The sequence below is a fragment of the Stegostoma tigrinum genome, chromosome 20 (assembly GCF_030684315.1).
Source record: "Stegostoma tigrinum isolate sSteTig4 chromosome 20, sSteTig4.hap1, whole genome shotgun sequence".
Lineage (NCBI taxonomy): Eukaryota > Metazoa > Chordata > Chondrichthyes > Orectolobiformes > Stegostomatidae > Stegostoma > Stegostoma tigrinum.
The window spans coordinates 37,237,398-37,258,190 of NC_081373.1; the positions used below are offsets into that span (position 1 = coordinate 37,237,398).

Sequence of the window (20,793 nt, forward strand, 5' to 3'; positions counted from 1 at the left end):
TTTGTACTCTCTTGCTCCTGAACTGCGCCTTTCAGGTTTCACCAAAACTATCCCACACAAGACAAATGGGTAGCTAGGTAGCTTCTTTATTCAACATGTTCCTTCACCAAACCAAACTTCAATTTTTTTATGTTTAATTCAGCTATTTTGTTACATTTTTATTCATTTGTGACATGAGTGTCACAGGCTGGTCAGCATTTACTGTCCACCCCTAGTTGCTCTTGAGAAGGTAGTGGTGAGCTACCTTCTTGAGCTGCTGCAGTTGACCTGCTGTGGGTTGACCCACATTGCCATTAGGGAGGTAAGTACAGGATTTTGACCCTGTGACAGTGAAGGAATGGCAACACTTTCCATGTCAAGATGGTGAGTGGCTTGGAGGGAACTTGAAGGTAATGGCGTTCCCAGGTATCTGCTGCCTTTGTCCTTCCAGGTGGAAGTGGTCATGGGTTCGGACGGAGCTGTCTAAAGATCTTTGAATTTCTGCAGTGCATCTTGTAGATAGTACACACTGCTGCTACTGAGTATCAGTGGTGGGGAGAGTTGATGTTTGTGGATATGGTGCCAGTCAAGCAGACTGTTTTGTCCTGGATGGTGTTAAGCTTCTTGAGTGTTGTTGGGGCTGCACTCATCCAGGCAGGTGGGGTGTATTCCATCACACTCCTGACTTTTCCCTTGTAGATGATGGACAGACTTTGGTGAGTCAGGAGGTTAGTTATTCGGCACAGTATTCCTAGTCTCTGACCTGTTGTTGTGGCCACTGCATTTATGTGGCGAGTCACATTTTCAGGTCAATGGTAACCCCAGGATGTTGAAACCGGGGGATTCAGTGATGATAACACCAATGAATATCAAGGGGCAGTGGTTAGATTGTCTCTTAATGGTGATGGTCATAGCCTGGCATTAGTGTGGCATGAATAGTGCTTGCCACTTGTCAACCCAAGTCTGGATATTGTCCAGATCTTGTTTCATGTGAACATGGACTGCTTCAGAATCTAAGGTGTCGTGGATGGTGCTGAACATAGCGCATTCATTGGCGAACATCCCCACCTCTGACCTTATGATGGAGGGAAGGTCATTGATGAAGCAGCTTGGGCTTATGCAGATGGTTGGGCCTAGGACACTACCCTGAGGAACTCCTGCAGAGATGTCCTGGAGCTAAGATGATTGACCTCCCACAATCACAACCATCTCCCTATATGCCAGGTATGACTCCAACTACTGGAGTATTTTCCCCTGATACCCATTGATTCCAGTTTTGCTCGGGCTCCTGGATGCCACACTTGGTCGAATGCAGCCTTGATATCAAGGGCTGTCACTTCACCTCTGGAATTCAGCTCTGCTGTCTATGCTTGAACCAAGGCTGTAATGAGGTCAGGAGCTGAGTGGCCCTGGTGGAACCAAAACTGGGTATCACTGAGCAGGCTATTTCTGAGCAGGTGCTGCTTGATAGCACAGTTATTTTTGCACGTGGACTGCTTCAGTTTCTGAGAAATCACTAATCATGCAGAACAGCGTGCAATCATCAGTGAATATGCCCACTTTTCACCTTATGATAGAGAGAAGGTCAGTGATGAAGCAGCTGAAGATAGTCATGCCAGTTTTGCTTGATGCCATGCTTTGTCGAATGCAAACTGATGTCAAAGGCTGTCACCTCACCTTTGGAATTGAACCAAGGCTGTAGTGAGGTCAGGAGCTGAGTGGCCCTGGTGGAACCCAAACTGGGCATCACTGAGCAGGTTATTGCTGAGCAGATACTGCTTGATAGTGCTACTGATGATACCTTCTATCACATTATTGATAATTGTGAGTAGACTGATGAGGCGGCAATTGGCCAGTTCGGATTTGTCCTGCTTTTTATGTGCAAGACATACTGGGCAATTTTCCACATTGTTGGGTAGATGCCAGTGTTGTACTACAGGAACCGGTTGGCTAGGGGAGCGGCAAGTTCTGGAACACATGTCTTCAATACTATTGCCAGAATGTTGTCAGGGCCCGTAGCCTTTGCAGTATCCAGCGTCTCCAATTGTTTCTTGACATCACATGGAGTGAATCAAATTGGTTGAAGGGTGGCATCTATAAGGCTGGGGATGACTGGAGGAGGCCGGGATGGATGATCCACTCAGTACTTCTGGCTGAAGATTGCTGCAAGTCCTTCAGCCTTATGGTTTGCACTGATGTGCTGGGCTTTTTCATTATTGAGGATGGGGACATTTGCAGTGAGTTGTTTAATTTAGTATAGAAAGCTTCTGTTTATAGCAAACAATAAGGTTTAATTTTAATTAAATGTTTTGCAAAATTAAAAGATCTTAATGCAGTTCAAGTACATTTTGAAAACCTTACGTAGAGATACAGGAAGACTGAGATGCTTCTGATTGTAACTTTGGGAAAGATCAACATTCTTGCCATAACTCTCTGCTTTGCAAAATGCCGACTGACAGTAAAATAGGACACCACATGGAGCCCATGGGTTTCCATGGGTTTTGGATTATAATTTGTACATTTTCTCCATGACCTTTGAACCAATTAAGTCAACAGTATTCCGCAGTTGGTTAAATCTAGAATTTATAACTCATTGATTTTGCAACTAATGATAAACAGATTTGAATGTTCCCTTAATTCTCTTCAATACTTTTGATGCTATACTGTGATTCAATCTCCTAAAGGAATTTCAATTATTCTATTAGTCTTTCATACTTAGGAGCGCCAGCTTTCAAATTAATTCTTAACACATTTTCCAAATGGCAACACAGCAAAGCCCAAAAAGGGCATTTTTGAAGTAAGAACTGTCTGTAATGCAGCACAAGTGGCAAATTCATTTTCATTCCAAACTAAATCATTTCCTGTTCATTTTAGATGATAAAATGACATTAAAATTCTGCAAAGCAAGGCAATTGTGCTTTTATTCACGATTTTTTTTAATGTCTGCACTTCAGTATTTTAAAAGAATGAAATATTTAGCAGAGCAGCAATACTGGTCACAACAAGCACTCTCCTTTATCTGAGATAATAAGAACTGCCGTTGCTGGAGTCAGGGATAACACAGCGTGTAGCTGGAGAAACACAACAGACCAGGCAGCATCACAGGAATAGGAAAGTTGAGGTTTCAGATCAGGACCCTCCTTCAGACCATTTTTCTGAAGAAGGGTCCCGATCTGAAACATCAACTCTCCTTTATCTATTGTGCATTAAATCTGTACATGAGCCAAGCAAACCACTAAAAAGTCTTATATGGGTATTCCTATGGAAATTCTCACGTTACAATGAACTTGATAAGGCGGTGCCGTGATATTGTCCCAAGCTTTGAGCTGGAAGACTTAGGTCACGTCCGTGTCAAAACACATCTGAACAGGTTGACTAAAACAAAGTCTACAATGGCTGTGATAGTCATGACACTCTCTGTGACAGTTACTCGTTATACCAGGAGGTGGTTTTCTTGTGCAGAAATCCAGTGTTAAATTGATCACTGACTTGCAGCATAGCCTGCATCATAAGCTATTGATGTTTGTTCTGATGAAGGGTCTAGGCCTGAAACGTCAGCTTTTGTGCTCCTGAGATGCTGCTTGGCCTGCTGTGTTCATCCAGCTCCACACTTTGTTATCACAAGCTATTGAGCCTGTTTTTAGTCTTTGGCAAACATTTGTCTTTTACTGTTGGTGATACTGCATTCCCTGCTTCTTTCATCTGCCAGCTCCATTTACAACACTGGCTTGCAGGATTCAGTGAAAAGCTGCTCAATCCATCTTCCTTCAAATTCTGTGCCTTTTTAAGACTCACCTTAATTGTCAGGTTTAATAATCAGATCTAAAAATTTACATAAATTTTGTACATTAACTTTATCCTTAGATGTTACAGACAGAGGCATTTCGGATTTATCCTAACCTTCACAGTTCATATCAAATTATGAAAGATAAATGGAATTAAAGCCTTGTAAATTCCACAAGGAAAAGTCACTGAAAGCCTGCAAGCCATTCTTCTCAGATAATAAAATATGAGGCTGGATGAACACAGCAGGCCCAGCAGCATCTCAGGAGCACAAAAGCTGACGTTTCGGGCCTAGACCCTTCATCAGAGAGGGTGATGGGGTGACGGTTCTGGAATAAATAGGGAGAGAGGGGGAGGCGGACCGAAGATGGAGAGTAAAGAAGATAGGTGGAGAGGAGAATATAGGTGGGGAGGTACGGAGGGGATAGGTCAGTCCAGGGAAGACGGACAGGTCAAGGAGGTGGGATGAGGTTGGTAGGTAGGAGATGGAGGTGCGGCTTGGGGTGGGAGGAAGGGATAGGTGAGAGGAAGAACAGGTTAGGGAAGCAGAGACAGGCTGGACTGGTTTTGGGATGCAGTGGGGGGAGGGGACGAACTGGGCTGGTTTTGGGATGGGGTGGGGGAAGGGGAGATTTTGAAGGTGGTGAAGTCCACATTGATACCATTGGGCTGCAGGGTTCCCAAGTGGAATATGTGTTGCTGTTCCTGCAACCTTTGGGTGGCATCATTGTGGCACTGCAGGAGGCCCATGATGGGACATGTCATCTAAAGAATGTGAGGGGGAGTGGAAATGGTTTGCGACTGGGAGGTGCAGTTGTTTATTACGAACCGAGCGGAGGTGTTCTGCAAAGCTGTCCCCAAGCCTCTGCTTGGTTTCCCCAATGTAGAGGAAGCCACACCGGTTACACTACCCCACCAACCTCCGGATACAACGCATCATCCTCCGACACCTCAGTCATCTACAATCCGACCCCACCACCCAAGACTTTTTTCTATCCCCACCCTTGTCTGCTTTCCGGAGAGACCACTCTCTCCATGACTCCCTTGTTCGGTCCACACTGCCCTCCAACCCCACCGCACCCGGCACCTTGCCCTGCAACCGCAGGAAATGCTACACTTGCCCCCACACCTCCTCCCTCACCCCTATCCCAGGCCCCAAGATGACTTTCCACATTAAGCAGAGGTTCACCTGCACATCTGCCAATGTGGTACACTGCATCCACTGTACCCAGTGTGGCTTCCTCTACATTGGGGAAACCAAGCGGAGGCTTGGGAACCGCTTTGCAGAACACCTCCGCTCGGTTCGCAATAAACAACTGCACCTCCCAGTCGCAAACCATTTCCACTCCCCCTCCCATTCTTTAGATGACATGTCCGTCATGGGCCTCCTGTGGTGCCACAATGATGCCACCCGAAGGTTGCAGGAACAGCAACTCATATTCCACTTGGGAACCCTGCAGCCCAATGGTATCAATGTGGACTTCACCAGCTTCAAAATCTCCCCTTCCCCCACCCCATCCCAAAACCAGCCCAGTTCGTCCCCTCCCCCACTGCACCACACAACCAGCCCAGCTCTTCCCCTCCACCCACTGCATCCCAAAACCAGTCCAACCTGTCTCTGCCTCCCTAACGTGCTCTTCCTCTCACCTATCCCTTCCTCCCACCCCAAGCCGCACCTCCATCTCCTACCTACTAACCTCATCCCACCTCCTTGACCTGTCTGTCTTCCCTGGACTGACCTATCCCCTCCCTACCTCCCCACCTATACTCTCCTCTCCACCTATCTTCTTTACTCTCTATCTTCGGTCCGCCTCCCCCTCTCTCCCTATTTATTCCAGAACCCTCACCCCATCCCCCTCTCTGATGAAGGGTCTAGGCCTGAAACGTCAGCTTTTGTGCTCCTGAGATGCTGCTGCGCCTGCTGTGTTCATCCAGCCTCACATTTTATTACCAGTGCAATGGTTGGTGTTTTTTCTGAAGCTGATGTTTGAGATGCATGGGGTAAGAATCCCGTGGTGATTAGGTGCAGCAACATTGTAAATGCATTCAGGAAGAATTACTTCAAATTTTTCTGTAAATAACAACCAGAATATCACAGACCCGTTAAGGCAGAAAAATCTGGATTTAAATTAGATGTGGGACTGTTTGATGTTGACGCGGGGCAGGAGAGTGTTGCCATTCTCAGCACTGTCAGTGTGCTTGGAATGTTGATCTGAACACAGCTCATTCTCTGCCTCCTCCAGGAGAAGCCTGCAAAAAGGAATAGTCACTATGCTGCAATTAATAACCTCCTTTATTGACTTTAGAGCATTAATAATCGCACTTATCTAATGTGGGCAGTTGATAATCTGTAGCAATTTTCTGACAGTTTGTTGAATTCCTGTTCAAATTGAGATTTTAACTACTCACAGTAAGAAATTATGTGACTGTGACAGATGAAAATGCTCTGCTGATCCTGAGGCTTCTGTAAAACAGAGAAGCAACAGCTAGAAGTGGCAGAATGTTTACCCTCACTTCATGATGACAGTCTTTGTTCTTCCCTTGGGCTAATGTGGAGGAACTCCTGGTCTTCTCCTAAGAAGGTGGTGGCTTGTTTCCCTGCATCGTCTTGCTCCCTGTCTCCCTTCCTACCGCTTGATAGACATCATTCTGGGGGCTGACTATCTGTGCTGTGTCAATCACCTGTCTAAACCCTCTCAAGCAATGACCATGGGCAGCTATACATGATGCGAGGATGACCATTGTTCCATTGCCCACTTCCATTTGAAGGTTAGTTTCCATTCTAAGGACAAAAACTTTTTTTTGAAAATATTGCATTCATAATGGACAGTGTGGCACCCAATAAATCTTTTGTTTATGCTTGTGGAAAGTCAGTTATGACTGTAACAAAGTTGAATGAGATATTATACTATACAGGGAATACAAAATATGCAATATTAAGAGAACACAGTATCTTCCAGTTTCCAACACTTTAAAAATCCTACTAAACTATCTCTTTACTACCCATTATGAGGTGAATTCAAAATCTTTTTGAATTCCATTTGTGGTTCGCATTTGGAACAGAAAGCAATGTTCTAGTATTGATGTAGTATGAATGGACAATCAAGTTACTGTCTTTTTTCAGTGTGAGTCTGTAAGATTGTTGTTGCCATCATAATCCACTCGCACCAATAAAATGCTTAATTTAAATATGGGTCAATCTCAGTTTTCTCAAGGAGAGAACATGGAAAAAATACAACTGGAAAATTGCAATGAATAATCAAACAATAAAAAAAGGCAATAATCATCACAAAATAAGCTGAAAATGCACACAGAATGTTTACCACACTTCTAAAGAATTCTCCCAAATATATTTCAATTTTTGTTTTTACTGTATTCTGTAGAAGGAAAAGGTCGGGACTATACGCCGACCAAGCTCCTTAAATGATCTAGATCAGAGTCACGAAGAGAAAGAAAATGAACTTCTTCGAATGCAAGTTATTGAACAGCAAAATATCATTGATGATCTTAGCAAGGTAATAAATCTGCTATTTAAATATATTGGGACAAGGCTGTCTTCATTATTACTTCCAGATTAAATTGTTTCCATTACATAGATTTGACTTCAGATAGTTTTCAAAAGGTAATAAATTGGCAATGACTAGGTTTGAATGTGCACATTCAGCATTTACCCATGATCAATCTTTTCTGATTGAGTAAATGGCTTATATAATGGCTGTTGCAGAGGTGTGCCGATAAGGTCCCCGATTTGATTTCTGGTCTAGGCTGAATTTTCTCATTTCAGCTGAAGTGGTTTTGGCTAAATTAAAGTTATCCCCTTTCTCTGGCTTTGAGAGGAAGAAACTCGTAAGTTGCTATTCCAAAACCTCCATTGGAAGATATGCATCTTTGGATGCCAGCACAGTTTACAGTTGTGATCAGTATGATGTTACTTCTACCACATCAAGTAGGACAGCATTTTTTTTACTGTTTTACCACTGTAGCACTCACGTTATGAAGTCACTCTACAGTCCTGATCTATATCCATTAACATGGCAGTCGAGTCCAACATTTCATCTATTGTAGTTTATTAGACATTTGTGGCTTTGTCACATATTGGTTAATATTATTGATTCTGATTTGCACATCAAACGAATTAGAGTTTGGCTTTGGTTTCCCTTCCCAGGTAGCCTAGCCAGCACACCTCCAGGGACAAGCTGCTCTTGTTTTTCAACTTTGATGTATTTGCACGGCCCAGTGTGATATTAGCTCAAACTTGTCCCCATGGCTGGAGCAAGGCAATCTGAATATTGCTTCAAGTCTCCCAGGCCTGCAGGTGTTTTGTGAACCACTCAGATTACTATATTACTCCAATGCTGTAGAAAAAAAGCAAGAAAAATGTCCAAGTGATGTCACATTTTCTCAGGAGTCTGGTGTCATGTTATGTCTGAGTTAACATGCAGTATACCTTTAAGAAGCATGTTCATTTTAATATTAGTGTATCATAGCATATGACCTGAGGGTAAAAAAGGTCTCAGGCTCCATCCTAACAAGGGCCACTTGAAGCATTATCCACTGATGGAAGCATGCTACTGTTTGTAGCTGAAGTGCTTAATATTAACCCAGATACTCAGGTGCCTGGTACTGTCTTGCCACCATCCTATCAATTCAATAAGAAAAGATCTGTGACTGCTGAAAATTTGAAACAAAAACAGGAATTACTGGAAAAGCTCAGCAGGTCTCGCAGCATTTGTGGAAATAATTCAGAGTTAACTTTTCAGGTCCAGTGATGCACTGATTTTAATTTAAGATACATGGTCGGCAGGGACGAGTTGGACCAAAGGATCTGCTTCCGTGCTGTACAACTCTATGACTCTATGTTTAAAGTAGAGCTGAATACGGAAGACAGCCAGATCTAGCCTAAGCAAAGACAGACACCTAATTCCAATTTGAAAAAAGGAAATGGTGGCAGATCTTAAAGTTGATTACTGGAATATGACTTTACTGGACCCGAAACATTAACTCTGATTTCTCTCCACAGATGCTGCCAGAACCGCTGAGCTTTTCCAACAATTTCTGTTTTTGTTTCTGATTTATTCATTGCTTGTTTTATGAAGTGCCTGGTATGTTTTGTTTAATTAAAGCTGCGATTTAAATGCTATGGTTTCTACAGTTTTCAACCCAATCCATTGGTCTGTTGAAAGCATTTGTTCTTTATTAAGCCTGCCATATCAGTGCGAATTATTATCCTGGATTCCTGCCGTATGAATGAAACATTTTGAATTTGGACTTTGGAAAAAGTAGTTTCAGTTGTGACATGAGGAATAACTTAAGCCAACAAGAAAGAAGTCAGTAGAAGTATGGCACTTTTCCATATTTCTAATTATGATCATTGTATCTTGCCTTGTGCTTTAGAGTCACTGTTATTTTCTAATTCCTATTGCAATCTTTAACTTTTTTTAGGCTTTGGAGACAGCTGGTTATGTCAAGAGTGTCATAGTAAGTAACAGACTCAAATGTTTTTAGCTTAAAGTGTTAGAAATAAACGTAGTCACATTGATGTTAGTTTCTGAGAAATGTATCATCCTAGATATCGCAAGGTTCTATCCAGCCCTGGTTATGTTGTTTCAGCAGGATGAAGGTGCTAATGTTGGAGGAGTTTATATATCCACTGGCAAAGTGGAGAATTATGTACTTCTGAATAATAACACAGGCAGAAACATTTTAGGAGCTGTGAAGAAATCAGCAAACCAAACCTGATCACAAAATTCTAGAAACAAAGTCACCCCAAATCATGTGGTTCTAAAATAGGCTCCAAAGACTGAGAGAGAATAGTTAGTTTCTATTATTAAGCTCACCCCCACCCATCAATATCCTTACCTTTAAAAAGGGTGCAATGACAAGCCAAGTACCTGTCCATAGGTAAACATTGCTCAGTACCATTTTCCCTATAATCCATCCAAAATTCATCAGGATCTAATGCTCCATCAAAGCACAATGATTTGGAGATTTGAATCACTATCAGGGACAAAAGGTTCAATCGATCTACATCACAAAACCTGATCCCAGAGACATTCCTGACCTCAAGCAGCTATGCGTTAACCTCTGCTTTCTTGACTCATTTGTGGTACAGGGTCAAGGTGGGTTGGGGATGTTGGAAGCAGCAAATATTTAGCCGGGGAACATTTAATGTGATATAATTTGAAACATTGTGGGGCATATGCCATTCATTGGTTTTATTTATCAACATTGATATAAGTAGTACAGACAAATGAATCAACGATTAAAATTTAAGGTGCCTGAATAAAACTTTGTCTAATCTTGTAAATTTAATTAGTCCACATTTTTAATTAGTGTTGAAAAGGGATTGTAAACTTACACTGTGAGATGACATTTTGGACTATTTTATTTTTGAGTGACTTCATCTGTTTTGGTTGCAGGATCGGGATAAGCTTCTACATTACAGAAAACAGAGGAAGAAAGTTACAAAATCGAGCAAGGTAAAGTCATTGGCCTGCTGTACCCTTCAGGCACAGTTACTAGTGGCTTAATGTGGAAGCAGAACCTTAACAAATACAATTTGTAACTGACACGGAAAATTGGAATGTTTTAAGTTCTTTTAAAGAAAAGGACTGCAACTTTCCAGCTCTGTCCCCCTGCCTGATTCATTGTATAAAAAACCTGGCTGATATAATTACCTGTGGGAATTTACCAAAATACACTTATGAAGTGTAACATACACTTTGGCATACCAGCATCAGGTTATTTCCAGCAAGAAATTCTCAAAAACGTGTACATGTGTGGGAGTCCTGATGAAAGGTCTTAGCCCAGAACATCGACTCTCCTGCTCCTCTGATGCTGCCTGGCCTGCTGTGTTCCTCCAGCTCCATGTTGTATTAACTGTGTATGTAAACTATTTCATTGAAATTTATTGAAGTTAAAAGTAATTGGACCAGAAAGGAAATACGTTGTTGTGAGTACAAACCTTAAATACAACATATCACATTTTATGTCAGCAACATTAAGATCTGCCACCATTTTGTTTTAAACTGTCGTATGCTGTAATTAGGTGTCAGTCTTTGCTTAGGCTAGATCTGGCTGAGCTCCTTATTCAGCTTTATTTTAAACATTTAGGGGTACGTACCAAATAAGAGGAGTGTTTGGAATTGGCACACATTCAATTTGTGCCTAGCGAGTTGTGTGCTGCTGTCAGACTTGAAAAGCCTATGGTTGCATTGAAATAGAAACCTCATCATTGAATCAGTTCTGAAATGACTGCCAGTTCTGCAGTGTAATCCATCTGTCTGTAAAAGTCACCCCTTAGCTTTATGGAAATTCCAACAGGTAGCAGCCTATCTCCTGATTTGAAATGTCAGGCTCACAATCTGTCATGTACACTTTCCTTGTGAGATGTGCTATACAGGAAGAATATTAATTTCATGTTATGAACATAAAATGCAGAGTATTCAGGAGGAACTTTTGGCCCATGCCAGGTATGCCTCAGGGAATTCCTTATCACAAATTAGATTATAGAGAAAGAATGTTTCTAGCTTGCAACTCTTCTCCCTCATCCTAATGCCCCAAACACTAATGTACACAGAGTATCAATCAGTCTCATGGTGCTCAAGTATACTGATTTGAGCAAAATACTGGTTAGGAATGAAAAACCATTGAGTCTCTCCAAACTTTGAGTTTTCTTTCACAAAACGATCAAATGTCATTTTTGTCCTTGTTGTAAATTAGGAAAGAATTATGAGGGGTGCAGGTGCCCCCTCCACTAGTCTGAAAGGAAACTCAACTCCAAGCTGACGGGCCAATAATAACACTTCTCTGCAGCCTTAAAGTACTGTGGTTAGGCTAGGTTAGTGAATAGTGAGCTCCAGAGTGGGCAAGGCCTGGGCAGGAGGCCTCTCGTTTCAAGATTAAGGTTAAATCGGGATGCTTTGTTCAGGGAGATCTTAAACACCTGAGGTGGGTGGTAGCAGTGATGGGTGAAAGTCACCCTGGCAAAGATAGTCCACCCTTCCATCCTGTGATTTTGAACACTTTACAACAGAAAGGAAATCCATTTCTGCCCATTTGCCCACACTTACTGTGGTCATCATACAAGGCTCAGCTGGGCTTTAGAGGACCTAAGTTTATTCTTGATTGATTATCAGTTTACGTTTGTTGGGAGGGCTGCCAATTTCAACACTGCCCACCCTCTCTCTTCTGAGGGTGAGCTTGAGGGATAATCACTGACATATATTATGTGACCTTCTGTCAAAAGCACACACGGTGGCCACATGTAATATCTCGACCAAGGTCCTAGGATTTTGAATCTTGTCTATCAAGCAGATGCATTTGACCTTTGTGTTTAACCCTATTACTCACTGATAAACACAATTGAAAAAAAGAAATGCTGAGCTTGACCATTTTTTAAAAATGCTCCTTGAGCATTTACAAAGTTAATGGGAGTCTTTTCATCTGATCATATCATGCGTATAATCCTGACAGACAAAATGACTGCAGAATAAAAACGGAAAGATCTGCGGATGCTGTAAATCAGGAACAAAAATGGAAGTTGCAAGAAAAACTCAGCAGGTCTGGTAGCATCTGTGAAGAAAAAAGCCAGAGTTACCATTTCGGGTCCAGTGACCCTTCTTCAGAACTGACCTGAAACATTAACTCTGATTTATTACTTCACGGATGCTGTCAGACCTGTTGAGCTTTTCCAGAAACTTCTGTTTTTGTTCCTGAAAATGACTACAAACATTCTCTTAAGTGCGCTTACATACTTTAACCCCTTGTTCCACTGCACTAATGCCCATTTTATTTGGATAACTTGCCACAAAAGATCTGAAAGAGATTCATGTAATCTGTACCCTGTAATTTTATACAAATTAAAGCTAATTCATTTGGAACATAAGGAAATGTGGGCTGTAAAGAAGCTTTCAATATAGCATATTTTCACTGATTTTATGATGGTCAGATCACTGTTTTTGAAGTGTAAATGGGAGTTCCAAATGAAGACGCCATAGAATCCCCACTGTTGTAGATTTCAAATGAAGTGCCTGAAAAATTGAAGTCTCTGCTGAGTAATTCACCAACCTCAACCCTCTGGAAGCCGCCATTAAATTGGAGCATTTGGAAGGTTCTGCTTAAGTTAAGTAAACAGTTAGTCAGCAATTGCTGAAATAACTAGCCCGACTTATATTCAATTGACCCATGACTTAGCATTCATCTCTCAGCTACACCTCTCCCTTGACGCCTTAGACATCCAGGTCCTAATCCAACATTGAGGCTGCCTCCGGACCTGACATCTCTCCCACACTGGATCTGATAACATCCTGACACACTGGACCTGACATTTCCCTCTACTCTGGATCTGAAAGCCCAATCCCCAGCTCCAGAGCTGAGGTTCTAAGCCAGCCCCCAACCCCACTTTGGACTGACTTTACCACTGCTGGACATGACCCCTAAAGGGCACAGACACAGACAGACACACACACATACACGCACTACAACCAGCCATCCCCTTCTGCACATACCCCTACAGAAATTGATGCAGTAATTTCTAATATCTGGATTATAAACCAAAATAGCCAATATATTTATACTATTCAGTGTATTTTTTAATGCATTTGGCAATATTTATGTTTGGAATGAAAGATATGTGATTTTTTTTAAAAAGATCACTAAAACTTTTACTTGCAGGTGTAAGAAAGAAAAGTAATTTTTCAGTTTTAGTTTGCTTTTTTAAAAAAAAACTTTGCTGAGCTACCATTAAGAAAATATTGAGCAGAGGTCTTCAAACACTATTTCACTATTACCAAGAATCTATTATGTTCAGATTTTCTGCAGTATATTTTAGCATTTTCAATAAATCCAACAAAAGAATTTGATTCAGTGATAATGGGAACTGCAGATGCTGCAGAATCCAAGATAATAAAATATGAGGCTGGATGAACACAGCAGCATCTCAGGAGCACAAAAGCTGACGTTTCGGGCCTAGACCCTTCTTCAGAGAGGGGATGGGGTGAGGGTTCTGGAATAAATAGGGAGTGAGGGGGAGGTGGACCAAAGATGGAGAGAAAAGATGATAGGTGGAGAGGAGAGTATAGGTGGGGAGGTAGGGAGGGGATAGGTCAGTCCAAGGAAGACGGACAGGTCAAGGAGGTGGGATGAGGTTAGTAGGTAGGGGATGGAGGTGCGGCTTGGGGTGGGAGGAAGGGATGGGTGAGAGGAAGAACAGGTTAGGGGGGCAGAGACAGGTTGGACTGGTTTTGGGATGCAGTGGGTGGAGGGGAAGAGCTGGGCTGGTTGTGTGGTGCAGTGGGGGGAGGGGACGAACTGGGCTGGTTTTGGGATGCGGTGGGGGAAGGGGAGATTTTGAAGCTGGTGAAGTCCACATTGATACCATTGGGCTGCAGGGTTCCCAAGCGGAATATGAGTTGCTGTTCCTGCAACCTTCGGGTGGCATCATTGTGGCACTGCAGGAGGCCCATGACGGACATGTCATCTAAAGAATGGGAGGGGGAGTGGAAATGGTTTGCGACTGGGAGGTGCAGTTGTTTATTGCGAACCGAGCGGAGGTGTTCTGCAAAGCGGTCCCCAAGGCTCCGCTTGGTTTCCCCAATGTAGCGGAAGCCACACCGGGTACAGTGGATGCAGTATACCACATTGGCAGATGTGCAGGTGAACCTCTGCTTAATATGGAAAGTCATCTTGGGGCCTGGGATAGGGGTGAGGGAGGAGGTGTGGGGGCAAGTGTAGCATTTCCTGCGGTTGCAGGGGAAGGTGCCAGGTGTGGTGGGGTTGGAGGGCAGTGTGGAGCGAACAAGGGAGTCACGGAGAGAGTGGTCTCTCCGGAAAGCAGACAAGGGTGGGGATGGAAAAAAGTCTTGGGTGGTGGGGTCGGATTGTAGATGGCGGAAGTGTCGGAGGATGATGCGTTGTATCCGGAGGTTGGTGGGGTGATGTGTGAGAATGAGGGGGATCCTCTTTGGGCGGTTGTGGCGGGGGCGGGGTGTGAGGGATGTGTTGCGGGAAATACGGGAGACGCGGTCAAGGGCGTTCTCGACCACTGTGGGGGGAAAGTTGCGGTCCTTGAAGAACTTGGACATCTGGGATGTGCGGGAGTGGAATGCCTCATCGTGGGAGCAGATGCGGCGGAGGCGGAGGAATTGGGAATAGGGGATGGAATTTTTGCAGGAGGGTGGGTGGGAGGAGGTGTATTCTCGGTAGCTGTGGGAGTCGGTGGGCTTGAAATGGACATCACTTACAAGCTGGCTGCCTGAGATGGAGACTGAGAGGTCCAGGAAGGTGAGGGATGTGCTGGAGTTGGCCCAGGTGAACTGAAGATTGGGGTGGAAGGTGTTGGTGAAGTGGATGAACTGTTTGAGCTCCTCTGGGGAGCAAGAGGCAGCGCCGATACAGTCGTCAATGTAACGGAGGAAGAGGTGGGGTTTGGGGCCTGTGTAGGTGCGGAAGAGGGACTGTTCCACATAACCTATAAAGAGGCAGGCATAGCTGGGGCCCATGTGGGTGCCAATGGCCACCCCCTTAGTCTGTAGGAAGTGGGAGGAATCGAAAGAGAAGTTGTTGAGGGTGAGGACAAGTTCGGCTAGCCGGATAAGGGTGTCGGTGGAGGGGGACTGGTCGGGCCTGCGGTACAGGAAGAAGCGGAGGGCCTTGAGGCCATCTGCATGCGGAATACAGGTGTATAGGGACTGGATGTCCATGGTGAAAATGAGGTGTTGGGGGCCAGGGAATTCCAAGTCCTGGAGGAGGTAGAGGGTGTGGGTGGTGTCACGGACGTAGTTAGGGAGTTCCTGGACTAAAGGGGAGAAAATGGAGTCCAGATAGGTGGAGATGAGTTCGGTGGGGCAGGAGCAGGCTGAGACAATGGGTCAACCGGGGCAGGCAGGTTTGTGGATTTTGGGAAGGAGATAGAAACGGGCCGTGCGGGGTTGGGGAACAATGAGATTAGAGGCTGTGGGTGGGAGGTCCCCTGAGGTGATGAGGTCATGAATGGTGTTGGAGATGATGGTTTGGTGCTCGGGTGTGGGGTCATGATCGAGGGGGTGGTAGGAGGTGGTGTCGGAGAGTTGGCGTTTGGCCTCGGCGATGTAGAGGTCAGTGCGCCATACTACCACTGCGCCACCCTTGTCTGCGGGTTTGATGGTGAGGTTGGGGTTGGAGCGAAGGGCTGCCCGTTCTGCAGGGGAGAGGTTGGAGTGGGTGAGAGTGGTGGAGAGGTTGAGGCGGTTAATGTCTCGACGTCAGTTAGAGATGAAGAGGTCGAGGGAAGGTAGGAGGCCTGGGGGTGGTGTCCAGGAGGAGGACTTGTGTTGGAAGTGGGTGAAGGGGTCAGTGGAGGGAGGGTTAGGTTCCCGGTTGAAGAAGTAGGCGTGGAGGCGAAGTCAGCGGAAAAACTGTTCTATGTCCACCCGTTTGAAGAAGTAGACGTGGAGGCAAAGGCGGCAGAAAAACTGTTCTATGTCCAAAAGAATTTGGTGGATTGTCAGATTTTATCATCCAGGAAGGAAATGGCAAGACTGCTCAGTGCTGCCTCCCTGTGGAAAACCATAAAAGTACAAAACATGGCAAGTCCTAAAATCATGATCAGAGATAATGGGAACTGCAGATGCTGGAGAATCCGAGATAACAAAGTGTGAAGCTGGATGAACACAGCAGGCCAAGCAGCATCTCAGGAGCACAAAAGCTGACGTTTCGGGCCTAAACCTAGAGAGGAGGATGGGGAGAGGGTTCTGAAATAAATAGGGAGAGAGGGGGAGGCGGACCGAAGATGGATAAAGGAGAAGATAGGTGGAGAGGAGAGTATAGGAGGGGAGGTGATAGGTCAGTCTGGGGGAGGACAGACAGGTCAAGGAGGCGGGATGAGGTTGGTAGGTGGGAAATGGAGGTGTGGCTTGAGGTGGGAGGAGGGGATAGGTGAGAGGAAGAACAGGCTAGGGAGGCGGGGACGAGCTGGGCTGGTTTTGTGATGCAGTGGCAGCAAGTCCTAAAATCATTCCACTTCAATTCAGCACCACAAGAACAATAGGTATCAAATCCTTGTTCCAAGGCCCCTTAGGTAACTAATAGAAAGGGCAAATGTTCTTACTATTTTTTGTTTCTTACTTTGCTTCCAACACAAGTCCTCCTCCTGGACACCACCCCCAGGCCTCCTACCTTCCCTCGACCTCTTCATCTCTAACTGCCGTCGAGACATTAACCGCCTCAACCTCTCCACCCCTCTCACCCACTCCAAAGCCCAGAGATATGTCGAGGCTGAATAGGCTGGGGCTGTTTTCCCTGGAGCGCTGAAGGCTGAGCGGTGACCTTAGAGGTTTATAATATCATGAGGGGCATGGATAGGGTGAATAGCCAACGTCTTTACGTCAGAGTAGGCGAGTCCAAAGCTAGGGAGCATAGGTTTAAGCTGAGACATGAAAGATTTAAAAGGGGCCTATGTGCATTCCATATACATAGAGGGTGGTGTGTGCATGTGAAGAGCTGCCAGAGGAAGTGGAGGAGGTATGTACAATTACAACATTTAAAAGGTACCTGGTTGGGTATATGAACAGGCAGGGTTTAGAGGAAATAATGGGATTAGATTAATTTAGGAAATCTGGTCGCCTTGGATGAGTTAGACCAAAAGATCTGTTCCCATGTTGTACAGCTCCTTGACTCTATAACATACTTTTATGTAGAAATCAACAGAAATCTCAGGGTTGTGAAATGAAGATCATTTCTAGCTCTTGATACTTGTTGAAAAGTCTAATTAAAGTCTGATTCACTTTTCTTGCCATTTGTTTGCTCATTAATAAATCTTAAAATTGTAATCTACAGAAGCCAGTTGTGGAGACGTTTTTTGGATATGATGATGAAGCCTCACTGGATTCTGATGGCTCCTCCGTTTCCTACCAAACTGATAAGACAGATCGAACCCCTTGTACTCCTGAAGATGATCTGGATGAGGTGATAGAAATCAGATTGATCCGTTCTACAAAATAACAACAAACTTTTACTGAGATTACAACCACCATTAAATTGGGCTGTTAGAGGTTGCACATTTAAAAGGCTCCGTTGTTAGAAGCTTAGTAAGCTAATGCAGTGCATCTTGTAAATGGTACACACTGCTGCCACCGTGCTTTAGTGGTGAAGGGAATGAATGGCGAAGTTGGTGGATGGTTGCTAATCAAGCTCCTGAGTGTTTTTAGAACTGATTCTCCTGCCTTTGCCTGAATTGTTTGCTTTTGCTAATCTTTTTACATTATAGATCTATTTTTGTGTATCTATAGAAACATTTACAGTCTGTATTTGAGTTTTTTGCAGTTTACTTTCATATTCTCTTTTGTCTTTCTTTATCAGTTTCTTGATTACCCCTTGTTGAATTCTAAAGTGATCCCAATCCTCAAATTTACTAATTTTACATCAATCTCATAAGCCTCCTCCTTTGATTTAAGATAAACATTTACTGCTCTTGTTAGCCATGGTTGACTCACTTTGCCTTCTGAGTAGTTTGTGTTTCAGATTTATGGGTATTTATTGAATAACGTGTTAATATTTTAAAATGCTAACTATTATCACTCATACTATCACTGTTTCCTTTGTTTAGTTTTAAGAACCCAGTTTTGGATTTAATTATATTACTTTCAATCATAACATTAAATTCTGTGATCACATAATTAGTTTTCCCTAAACAAATCTTTGCAACAGAATTATTTGTTTTTCCTTTCTCAATGCACAGTTAATCCACTAGCTCATTACCCTGTTGGTTGATGAACATACTGTTATCAAAAACTATCTCATATTCTTTCCAGGAATTTGTCCTCCACAGCCTTGGTGGTAATTAGGTTCACCCCATCGTTAAAATATGTGCACATCTACTTTCCTGATTTAACCCATGTCTGGCATGACTATTACAGTTTTGTAGTCTGTGAATGACTCCTGACAATATTTGCTGCTTGTTTTTATTTCTTAGCACCACCAACCCTGATTCTAGATCTTGATCCTTCAATCCGAAATTGTATACCGCTAATGTTTTGATTGTCCTTCATTAACAGTGCTACCCCAGCTACTGTTTATCATCTTGCTGTCATTCCTAACTGTTGAATGTCTTTGAATATTCTTAGTTCCCATCCTTGGTCATCAGACAGCCATATCTCTCTAATGGCCATTATATTATCTGCATTTACATTTGTACTGTAAATCATTGCTCTGAATGCTGTATGCATTCATGTATGGTGCCTTCAGTTATGGCTTTTTAATATTTTTTTGAGATTTTGACCTAATTTGATGTTTTGGTTCTGCTGCCTTCCGATTGCGCTGACTGTTTTTCTTCCCATCATCACAAGCTTTGATTTGCTCCTTTTTGAATTATCCCTCAAGCTTCTATGCTACTGTCAACTTGTCTAAATCTGCCCCCGACTCCACCAACACTAGCAAATTTGCCTGTGAGGTTATTGGTCCCATTCTTGTCACAGTGTAACCTGTTGTCCTTATACGTGCCCTTCCTGTCCCAGAACTGGGCCCACTGATCAGAAGCCTAAAGCTCTCCACCATCTCTTCAGCCACCTATTAATTTACTATATCATGCTATTTATATGCTCGCTATCCTGTGGCACAGTGAGTAATACTGCCTTTGAATGACTGCTTTTTAAGCTGTTTCCCAGCTTTGTAACATCTGCTTTCAGGACCTCATCTTTTTTTCTACCTTGTCTTTGGTGTCAATGTGGACCATGATCTCTGGTTATTAACTCCTTCCCTTAAAAGAACATCCTGCAGGTCCTCTGTGACATCCTCAAGGCTGGCACCAGGGAGGCAACATACTATCTGTGGCTGCAGAATTGCCTGTCTGCTCCCTGAACTATTGAATTCCATCTCTGCATTTCTCTTCCTCCCTTCCTGTGCTGCTGAGCCACTTGTAGTGGGACACACTTGACTGTGGCTACAGTTCTCTAAGGAACTACTGGCCTAACCAGTATCCAAAATGGAAATTCCCTTTGTGCGTGAAAAGGACTCAGGATCAGGCAAGCAGTGCAGGAGACCCCATAGGCTGTCTTGCAGTCGCTCATAGAGAACGTAAGAAATAGGAGCAGGAGTAGGCCCTCTGGCCATTCAATGAAATCATGGTTGACCTTTTGACGGACTCAGCACCACTTACCCACATGCTCACCATAACCCTTACGTCCTTTACTGTTCAAAAATCAATCTATCTTTGCCTTAAAATCATTCAATGAGGTAGCCTCAACTGCATCTCTGGGCAGGGAATTCCACAGATTCGTAACCTTTTGGGTGAAGACGTTCCTCTCCAACTCAGTCCTAAATCCGCTCCCCCTTATTTTGAGGCTATCTTCTTGTTTCATGCACCAGTTCAGAACAACCTGCTTGCTTCTATTTAATCTATTCCCTTCATAATTTTATATGTTTCGATAAGATCCCCCCTCCCATTCTTCTAAATTCTAATGAGTATAGTTGCTGTCTACTCATTCCTTCTCTGCTTGTACTTTCTTAATCCATCGTGTGACCACTTCAATTAATATGTCATTCATGCTATTCGCACCCTGGTAGATGCATCATAGTAACTCCCAAATACCATCTCAAGTTCCAACACCCAGAGGCCATGGAAAGCAGTCAAGACTTCTCGTATGGGACAGTTTGTGAATTCCTGTACTGTATCATTCACCCCATCCCTCCCAATCAATTTCTGAGCAGTCCTGGTTATCTCCCTGTTTCCCAACTGCATGTCCCACTCTCCTTGCAGTGTCAGATGTCACACGACACCAGGTTATAGCCCAACAGGTTTATTTGAAATCATAAGCTTTTGGAGCATTGCCCCTTCGTCAAGTGACGTGAGAGAGAAGCACACAGACACAGATTTTCCAGGTAGAGAGATCAACAGGCAGAGAAATCAAAAGATCATACAAATAGTGTATGTGGAGTGTCAACAGATCGAGTAATAGTTCTCTGCATGTGACCAAGAGTGTCAGACAGTGTGAGTAAAGTGTTAACAGCTGAATAACCAGTGAAGGGATGACCTATAATCTGATTAAATGAGCAAGA

At 43.7% G+C, this 20,793-nt stretch overlaps 1 protein-coding gene across 11 annotated transcripts in view; it reads left to right on the forward strand.

Annotated features, from left to right (window-relative positions):
* Positions 1 to 20,793, forward strand: part of jakmip3 (Janus kinase and microtubule interacting protein 3) — a 351,944-nt gene that overhangs the window by 200,702 nt on the left and 130,449 nt on the right. For all 11 annotated transcript variants that reach the window (XM_048551237.2, XM_048551238.2, XM_048551240.2 and 8 more), the window contains 4 exons: positions 7,146 to 7,277; positions 9,205 to 9,240; positions 10,182 to 10,241; positions 17,578 to 17,706. In XM_048551237.2, the coding sequence (XP_048407194.1) occupies positions 7,146 to 7,277; positions 9,205 to 9,240; positions 10,182 to 10,241; positions 17,578 to 17,706 (357 nt within the window). The remainder of the gene's footprint in view (positions 1 to 7,145; positions 7,278 to 9,204; positions 9,241 to 10,181; positions 10,242 to 17,577; positions 17,707 to 20,793) is intronic.